Here is a 10269-nt window from a genome sequence, read left to right on the forward strand (position 1 = left end):
CACTGAGCCCACTTACTTACCTATTATTTATGATAGTTTCTCACATTTTAATTATTAGGCCTAAGTGAATAAGGAACCTAAATTCTTACGTTTTGAACTGTCACATCAGTGTCATATAATTTTTCACTTCTAGAATTTTATTTTAACAATAAATACTCTCATTCTCACAAAATTCTCAAATTCTTAAAGAAAAAACAATTGAATCCCATAAAAACTCAAATTCATGAATCTTGAAAAAGACGGCTACGAGAATTTGAGCCCTAAACGGCGCAATGTCGCTAAGGTTCTGATAACGTGAGATGAGAACGCTCAGATGGTGAGTGAGAATTTGATGGTGACGATAAGGATTTCAGAACGCGAAATTTGACTTCAGAACATGATGGATGACAAAAGCCTTAGTCAAGAGAAAGAAAGAGCAAAAGGTAAAATCAATCGTTGAGCAAGGACTCACAATCTCGAAGTTGCACTTTTACAAGGATGGATTTGCAATTTACCATGTTGAGCTTTTCATTGTCAGGAAAGCGACATGGACCCACCTTTGAAGCCCACCCTTGTTCTCTCTCTTTGCACTTTTTGACCTTGTTTTTTTAGATATTTTATGATATTTTATGATGTGTTGTCAGATATTTTACCCCTCCAAAATCAATACCTACCTCACAACACACACCCAAACACACAACAACAAAAATTTTTTCAAAAAAAAAAATCTAGCAAGCTCTCATCTTTTCTCTTAGGTGTTTTAAAAGTCTTCAACCCACTAAAAGATCTCTGCTTTTACCCCAGTATCTTGGTAAGCTTTCTGGGTTATGTTTCTTTTTGCTATATTGAAATGGGTTTTTTATTGTTTGTTTAATTTCTTCATCTTCTGTAAGCTATGGTTCAATTGATTGATTCAAGATTTATCTTTTTCAGATTTTCAGCTCTTATGAATTCTATAAGGTTTTGAAATGGTATTAAGTACGGAGTAGTAAATTTTGAGCTTAGACCATCATTGTATAAGTTTCTATGAAGTATAATCTGTTCCACTTTAATTGATAATTTTACCTAGTTTAATTAGGCTATTACCGGTTTGTGATACCTAAACTTTGACACCCACCAATCAATTTGAAGTTTTTATGTAATTACCTTTAGTTTTTTAAGATTCTTGGTTACTTTTTGTTAGGAATAAAGATGCTAAAAGCCCTTTTCGTGTTAAGCTTTTATTCCTATTCCATCAATTTTGTACTAGAATGTTTTAGCTACCGTTTGTCAAGAAATTGTTCATTTTTTTTTTAATTTGTCCTATACGATCTAATCAACTTGTTTGGTTAGATTGATCCTTTTTTGGTCCTATGGAACATATTCTGAAAAAGTGAAGTGTGTGCATTTGATTAGATGGAAGAATTCCAACTTTCTGATCAAAATTCTTGTTTAACTTCATTGATGCAGAAAACTTGATTGATGAACGATTGTAGGAACCCGACTCTCGATTGGATCGTGTGTGCTAGTTGTGTTTATTGTTCTTGTTTTCGAATTATAAAGTAGGCCAGGATCAAAATCCTGATATAGGTAAGTGAAAATTTGAAAAAATGGGTTACAATTGTGATTATTGTGGTGAGGCAAGATCAATGGTGTATTGTCGATCTGATGCAGCCTATTTGTGCTTATCATGTGATCGAAATGTTCATTCTGCGAATCCGCTGTCAAAACGCCACATGAGAACACTCGTATGTGATAATTGTAATTCACAACCTGCGGTCGTTAGATGTGTGGATGAAAAAGCGTCACTTTGTCAGAATTGTGATTGGGTAGGTCACAATGAAGCAAATATGGATGCAAGTACACATAGTCGACAAACATTGAATTGTTATTCAGGCTGCCCTTCGGCCAATGAACTTTCTTCTATTTGGTCCTTTATGTCTGAATCTTGTGAACAAGAAATGGGTTCAATGAGCATTGCTGATGACACCCAAGAACTTTCTGAAAACAACAAAAATCAAGATTCATCAGTGAACCTCGAGGTAAACTGTGCTAAATTTTAGGTCATTATTATTAACATAACATTTTGAAAGAATCAAGTAAAGCGGGCATTTCGCTAAACCATTTAAGTTTCAATCTTTATAAATATAATTGACATCTTATACACTTGCAGATATCATATTCACGGACAAAAGATCCTGAACAAGTTGCTGATGATGGGCTGTATGATGACTTCACCATGGATGAAGTTGACATGAATATTGAGAACTATGAAGAAATGTTTGGTGTTGGCCATAACGACCCAAAACAACTTTTTGCAAAAGATGGGATTGATAGCTTGTTTGGCATGAAAGGCACCACAAAGGTATTCCTATGATACATAAATTGTATTTTTAGTTTAAATGAATGTATGGTTCCTTGCATTTCAGTATTGATCATCGGATTCAGTTTTTAATATTGAGATAATGAGATTATGCTTTGATTATAAATAGTATTGTTAAACAGTTTCAAACCAGCTGCAATAAAACTGATTAAACTTAATTACCTAATTAATCATTTTAAACTAAATCGAGAGATTGTTACTCCCTTTTCATAAACATCTTTTTTTTTTAATTTTTACAAACATGTATTCTTTTAGTCATATCTCATAGTTGGGCTTTATTCCAATTATTCACATTAATCATTTTTAAAATGCTTGTCTCAATTGTTTTAGGAGTCAACAAATACATTACAGCCAGAGTGTAGTAATGCGGCCTCAGTGGATTCACTAGTGAGCTGCAAAACCGAACCGAATCCTTGCTATGCACGGCAACAGTCTAATCTTTCGTTTTCAAATCTAACCGGTGAGAGCAGTGGTGGTGAATATCAGGACTGTGGAGCTTCTTCTGTGATTCCAATGGGCGAGCCGCCTTGGGGCACCCCTACTCACGGAAGCACCACTATCAGAAGTGATGCTGTTCTTCGTTACAAGGAGAAAAAGAAGATGCGAAAGTGAGTTTCTGAACACGAATTTGTTGACATCATGTTCTGTTTTAATATTATCAAAGTTCTTATCTCAGTTGTTTCATACAGATTTGATAAGAGAGTAAGGTATGCAACCCGAAAGGCGAGAGCTGATGTGAGAAAACGTGTGAAAGGACGCTTTATCAAGGCAGGTGATGCTTATGATTATGATCCCATGAATGAAACAAGAAGCTTCTGAGAGCATATAAACATATTTTTCTCAGGGTTTTAGAAACAAAAATGCTAAATCCTCCTAACTCATCGTCCAACATATCATTCTGATATAAAAGATGAAGAAATTCAGTTGACATCGTCTATTTATTAGAAGAATAAGTAGGAAGACAGGTTAAGAGGATTTAGTATTGTAGCAATGGTCAGTTATTGTTGTTGTGTTTGTGAATTGTGATTGGGGGATTGTACATAATGAAGATCTCTGTAAATTACAGTTGAATCTAGAGCTGATGAGTCTGACAATTTTTATAGTTCATCTATGGATGGCCTTTTCTGTTTTGTAGTATGTAGTGTTCTTTTTTGGAGAAATTTTTAAGGATGTAATTACTGTTTTCTGAAATTGTTTCCAGCAACGAAGATGGTCAACGTAAAAATATCTGTAACACTGTATTATACTATTATGTGTCCTGATTACTAATAACAGTTATTTAACCTAGAGGAAGATCTACTTAGCTTTTATTACATGAAAATCTGCTACTTGGAGTTACACTTTCGTGGGAAATGGAAGCTTGACCCGGATGGTAAATTCACTGCTAAGAAGCTCACAGAACAGATAGATGGTCACTTGTTTTCCGCCACAGATTTGGCGCCTATGTTTATTTGGAACCGCTTGGTGCCAAATAAGGTTTCCATTTGCGGTTGTTTGATTTGGAATGATAGATTTGGTATTTACGTTAACTTAAAGCTTTGTCCTTTATGTGAGGAGGATGATGATGAGTCAAGACATCATATCACACATTCATTGTATACAGTTTTGTTAAAAACGTTCGGCTGAAGCTCGAGTTGGTGGAATCTAACTCCCACTAATTGCAGATGCAAATAGGCTTCTAAGTGATTTTTCGTTCTGTAATTCTGTATAGTCGATCCAAGGAAGATGCCACAAATTTTAGGAGATTTCTATATCTATATCTATACACCTTATAATACAAACCGGAAGTTCTTAATTCAACATTTTTTTCTACCCTAAATACCTCTATATACAAATAAAACCTTAGACACTCCTTATCTGTCCACACTGAACACACACAGAAACACAAATATCTCACCATAAACGCCGACCATACGTCGTCAATCACCGCAGTCCATTACCCACGTAGTCATAAATCCCCAAAACCATCACCGTTTAGCCGCCGTAACGCGCGGACATTCATCTAGTACAAATAAATAACTTAATCTTCACTTTTCTAGTTACTTTTTATTAATAGTTTTAAATTTATTTTGGAAATTTAGAACAATGTTGCCTTTAATAGTTTAAGACTTTAAGCTGTTGAGCTGTTCTGCTGTTAGTGATTGGGCCTTTGGTGGGTTTCGCCATAGAGCTCTGACAACTGACAAGTGCAAATAATAAAAGACCTATAGCCCAAATTTATTCGGCCCAATAAATGGTTTATGTACTGTTAGTACTAATTGTGCAGAGTTTCGGATCAAATAAACTAGGGGGCTTTGACGCCCAGCGCTGCGGGACCCCAATTATCACAATTATGCTAAAAAAAAAAAAAGTAATTGAAGAACCTTAGCCCAGGTATCATAATTGAATTATATTTGTTATTGATACAATTTTATAATCAGGAAAAAAAATCGTTAAAAACCAATAATCTGAAAAATATAAAGAATGGAATACAATATGAAAACCACTGTATTATATGTTATTAATATGTGTGACATATCAAATGTTTGATGTATCACCATTTATATTTAAGTAAAACACCATAACGAAAACCATTGTATTATAACTTATTTATATATTTGGTAAAATGTTTGATGTATCAAATTTGTATACATAGATCTAAAATAGCAATTCAAGCAACCACGAAAAAAATACAACCACCTCTGCCCCTCTCCCTTGCTTTGAAGTCGCTACCTCCGAGATTTTAAGTAGTGCACAGTGCACTTTACCCCTTGGGCTAATGTGAAATTTGTTACAGTACAAATTTATCAAGCTCTATATACACGATAGTAAGTATCGTGTGTTGTGGCGGTGAGATGGTGGAGGTGATAGCTAGGTCATACAGTGTGATATGTCATAGAGTGTGATATGTCATAAGAGTTGATAGGTCATAGAGTATGATAGCCAAATACCTTAGTCGTATGGGCTCCGCCTTCGGATTTAAAAATTCGTCGAAAGTATATCGAATGACATCTATAATGAAAGAGCATGAAATTTTAAGAACACCCATATAACTTTTATAATTTATCGATGTACGGTTTTTGAGATAAAAGATTTTGAATCAATTGGAGGAATAAATGATTTATGGAGGAGAGAGAAAACAAATGATTGGTTGAGATTTGAGGAGAGAGAAATGGTGTTAGATAAATAGAGAATTGAAATATGAACATTTTGAGAAAGTAAATATTAAAATTTAAAATATAAACATGGGAGATCTGCTTTATAATATAGTATAGATAAATATAGATATTCATAAAGATCATGGTTATTGTTCATAACAACCATGGTCTTTAATGATTATACAATATTTTCAAAAACGTCATCTTAGTTAGAAGTTGCCTTCTTGGGTGGTTTTATGGAAAATGATCTTACAAGGTTAAGAAAAGCAAGGTTATCATCTTTTGTAGTTGGATAAACTATTCTTGTAAACGAAAACGTCATATCTTTTGTGATGCATGATCGAAGAGATTTATTGCGGCTACATTAATTCCCCGATGTGTAATTAAGTGTTGTCGACACAGATGGGAGACTTTGCAATACATGTCGCAGGCTTCAACTTGACCTCTTTCTAAACGTACCATCCACTACAATAAAACTGAGTTTTTGGGAAAAGCTTCTCAAAATGCTACGCACTATTTTATAGGACATTTCTTTTTAAGCGTTTATATAGAAGGGTTATAATAATTCTCAGTTCTCACCACTTTGAAAGTGTCCCAAATCTTAATATGTCAAAAAAAAATCATGCTAGATTAACAAACATTTTGCAAACTAGTAATTTTTACAAATATAGGTGGCGACATGTGAGAGGTCCAAACGAGAAAGAGAAAGAGAAAGAATACATATAGATCGATGATTTAATTGGTTGAAGTTGTACGTGTTCTTGCCTGCAACAAATACTGAATAAATGAAATACCCACACTATAGGGGGCAAACTTGACCTTCGCTCTAGAAATATAACTTTTTGGGCCCCAAATTTGGATTATATATTTGAATTCTGAATTCATGGACCTTATTTTTTTAGTTCGTCTTCATCACTTAAATCAATAGGACAAGTAACAAAATTAAGTTTTATTTTCTCTCCTTGTGTTTCCTTGATATATTTGTGTAGGGTTTTCGTGCTCAATCTTTCACGCGGCAAACATGATGCCGATAGATCTCCTTGCAATTGTATTCTTTCATATATACATATAGAGTTTCATTAACTGTTTGATAAAGTTCTTTTACTTCTATAAAAAGCAAAGACATATGATATGTCTTACCTCAAAGGCGATCACATGCATTTTTGTTTCGAACGTGACTTAACCTTCGCCACTTGGTTGAGAGACTCTCCATGAAGTCTTATCTAAGAATATATTTTTTAAATTGTCTATGTTGATATTGGAAAATAATTAAATTAATAAGAGGAAAAGAAAAAAACATCACTTACATTGACATATGCAAGAGAGATCTAAGAGTGAACAATGTCAAATGATTATCGAGTGCATATCACATATTTTCTCTGTGCTTTGTAGCTCTTTCATGAAGCAATTAATCTTCTCAAAAGACTTTTACACTCTATCAATATATATGTGGATTGATCCATTAACTATAAAGTTATAGGCTCAAAGTTCTGTAAAAGATTATGTGTATAAAGAAAAAAAAATATAAAACGTGTTTATTTTTGCATTTTAGAAAAATGAAACTTATACAGACCAATTTTAGGCCTATGTTTATAGCATCCCAAATGTTGCGTCCTTGAGCATTTGGACGCCGAACGTTATAGACAGTGGGAGTCCTTGGCCAAGAGTCTTCAGCAAGAAGTCAAGGGACACAAGAAGTGGGGACCAACCGAGCAAGGACTAGTTTCGGGCTTCTTTTTTTTTTTGTTTCTAACGTTTGGTAAGTAAGCATGAACAGATACATAGTTTTCTTAGTATGCTTGGTAGTATTGATTGTATGCAAGGACGGAACTATTATAGGGCAGGGAGGGGTTGTTGCCTCTCCAAAAGTCTGAGTTGTTATAATATATATTCATTAAAACAGAGCATATGAACATTTATGATTTGGTTCAATTGGTTATTCGACTACTTTTGAAGCCTAGATAGTTTGAAATGGTCATAGGTTCAATCCACCCACTTTGATCGCTCCTTCATTTTTCTCCACCTTTTTTTATTTTTAATTTTTATCTTTTCTCCTTTTATTCCTCACAAGATTTCACAATATGTCAATATAGTAAAAGTACTATATAAGTAACGGTATCTATAGTTAAATATTTTATGTAAGTATACATATATATATAATAACTATATTTAGTATACAGATAAATAAAATAACTAAGATTATCTACGTTATTGATAGTTAGAATCAAATACTTATATAGCATTGTAAACTATTAAGGTCTATTTTCAATTAAAACTTTTCAATATCTTTAATGAGCGTAAAGCTTGTACATATAATGCTTGAATTCTTGAAACACTTACTGTATATATGTAATAATCGTGAAAGATCAAACGCTTATTGACCCCCAAAAGAAAGTGTTCAAGTTCCGCCATTGATTGTATGCATTGGGGTTGGAGAAACTGTCTGGTGGCTTGGCAAGGGCAGTACACACGAGGCGACAAAGGAAATCCAACGATCATGCTTGAAGCATTTGGTTCGTATGATTTGTTGATTTGGCATGCTTACTTTGGTCCTACAGGTTCGAACAACGACATCAACGTCCTTAATGAATCAGATTTGGTCGATGATCTACTCCAAGATAGGGCTCTCAAAATCCAATATACTATTAACGGCGAAGAGTTTACGAATAGATATTATCTAGCTGACGGTATATCCTGAATGGGTCACACTAGTCAAGTCTTTTAAATGTCTGATGGACCCAAAAACTACAAAGTTCAAGCGCTACCAAGAGGCTGCAAGAAAGGATGTCGAACGAGCTTTCGGGGGTGCTTCAAGGTCGTTGGACAATCCTTAATCATAATATCCACCCATATTCGGTAAACAAAATAAAAACATATTGTCTACGCTTATGTCATTGTACATAACATGATTGTTAAAGACAAGGGTAGCGCAATTTCTGACATTGAGGAAGATTATTTGGCTGATCCAACTAATATGCCAACACGTACGTGGGATGAAAGGGTTGCAACGCAAATGCGGGTCTTCGCGAAGTTACGTGATAGAAGGACGCACCATCGACTTCGCAATGCCCTAGTGGAACATGTTTGGAACCTTCGAAAAATTATCGTCAACGTTGACGAGGTTTTTTTTATTATGTCTAGTTTGGTAATATTTTTTTGCTATCATTAGTGTAACATCCTAAAACTTTTTAGGCCAATGAAAATTAACCTTTATTATAAATTTGCCTTTAAAACAGTTTCCAAGTATTTTATTTTTGAATACTAGATTTAATTAGTTGGACCTTTAACGGATAACGGGTAAATTACCCACAAAATATGGAAGGGTTATGGCATCACATGAGAGTGCCAGCCTCCCATCTCCTTCCTTAGTCACCATTCCACCATTTTTATTTTCTTTCTTTTCAAAACCTCCTCAACCTCATTCAATCTAATTTCAATCCTCTAATTCAATTAAGAATTCAATCTAGATCAACAAGAATAATAATAATCTCCTATCATCTAAGAATTTTAAAGTGGGGATTTGAGTGTGGTGGTGATGGCCAGAAATTATGCAGGAGAAGGAGAAGAAATTGTGATTTGAATCTTTGATTTTATTCCTTAATCCCTTAAGGTAAAGACTTTCTAACCTAATTTTGATTTTTTTTTTTTAAATTAGGGTTCTTACTATTAATTGAATTGAGAAATTTGGGGGTTTTTACTTATATTGAGTTAATTGCTATAATACAAGTTAGGGTTCTTGATATTTAACCAAATTAGGGGTTTCTAGTTGGCTAGCATGGAAGTTTAGATGATTGTTAATGAAAACGAGATGTGACAGCTTTGGTTACTGATTTTGTCGTGGGTAAAACACCCTTGTAGCAGATTATTCACTTTTTGAGTCCTAAAAAGAAAATGTAGATTTATGTGTTAAGTTGAAGTGGCCACTGGAATGAGTTTAAAATGTGGAGTAAAACTCGAGATATGGATTTTTGAAGTCAGTGTGGTCATTCTGAATTTTCAGCAAAAATGATTTTGTGCCAGTTTTTAAAACGAGTATATCACACTGATACGGGTCAAATATTGTGTTGGTCACTGAAGATAAAATGTACCTAAATGTGTTAAGTAGACGTGGCCACTGGAATGAGGTCAAAATATGGTGTAGAACTTAAGTTACAATCATTTGAAGTCGATAAGGTCAAATCTGTTTTGTCAGTAAGAACAACAACTGTTTGTGTTTTTAAAATGACCAGAACTCACTCTTGAGGGACAATTCACATATTGGTCACTAAATATAAAATGTAGGTATATGTGTCATCTAAATTTGGCCACTAGAATCAAGTAAAAAGAGTGAGTAGAATGTGAGTTATGCTTGTTTCAAGTCTACTTGGTCAAATATGAAAATGACGATTTTGGTACGAAAGTAAGTTTTGGTCAAATGAAAATGATATAAGAGATACATGTTGAATAAACCAACCCAAGAATAATATAAGATTGTAAATGATGGGTTGGGTGTTGAAATGCTAGTGATTATGGCTAGACGGCCTAGTATGTGATTGATGATCGTATATGCATTTGTGTTTTGTTGCTAGGTTGAAGCATACATATTTTTTGTTCTTGCGGTCATCTTGATTTATGATTTTGGTTGTCGCAGAGGAGGTGATTTTTCTTGCATACTTTTATATATGTCTTGGGTCAATTACCATATGATGGCGGATTCCGTGTGTGGTAATTGATTTAACGTTGAGCCTAAGTAATGGCCGTCTTTGATTACAGGCCTAAATAGTGGCTATAGTCCATGTGGGACATAGCTCA

General features: G+C 34.1%; 1 protein-coding gene across 1 annotated transcript; it reads left to right on the plus strand.

Moving 5' to 3' along the window:
• Positions 1-662: 662 nt before the first annotated feature.
• LOC122596017 (zinc finger protein CONSTANS-LIKE 9-like) lies at positions 663-3478 on the plus strand. Its single transcript, XM_043768513.1, has 5 exons — positions 663-790; positions 1429-2000; positions 2132-2323; positions 2672-2949; positions 3031-3478. Exons 2-5 carry the CDS (start codon positions 1569-1571, stop codon positions 3158-3160), a joined length of 1032 nt encoding a protein of 343 aa, XP_043624448.1. The 5' UTR covers positions 663-790; positions 1429-1568; the 3' UTR covers positions 3161-3478.
• The last annotated feature ends 6791 nt before the right edge of the window (positions 3479-10269 follow it).

The sequence above is a fragment of the Erigeron canadensis genome, chromosome 4 (genome assembly GCF_010389155.1).
Source record: "Erigeron canadensis isolate Cc75 chromosome 4, C_canadensis_v1, whole genome shotgun sequence".
Classification (NCBI taxonomy): Eukaryota; Viridiplantae; Streptophyta; class Magnoliopsida; order Asterales; family Asteraceae; genus Erigeron; species Erigeron canadensis.

Coding starts and splice junctions, on each gene's coding strand:
- LOC122596017 (XM_043768513.1), top strand. CDS start 1,569: ATGGGTTACAATTGTGATTATTGTGGTGAGGCAAGATCAATGGTGTAT. Junction 2,001..2,131: donor ATTCATCAGTGAACCTCGAG/GTAAACTGTGCT, acceptor ATACACTTGCAG/ATATCATATTCACGGACAAA. Junction 2,950..3,030: donor GAGAAAAAGAAGATGCGAAA/GTGAGTTTCTGA, acceptor TGTTTCATACAG/ATTTGATAAGAGAGTAAGGT.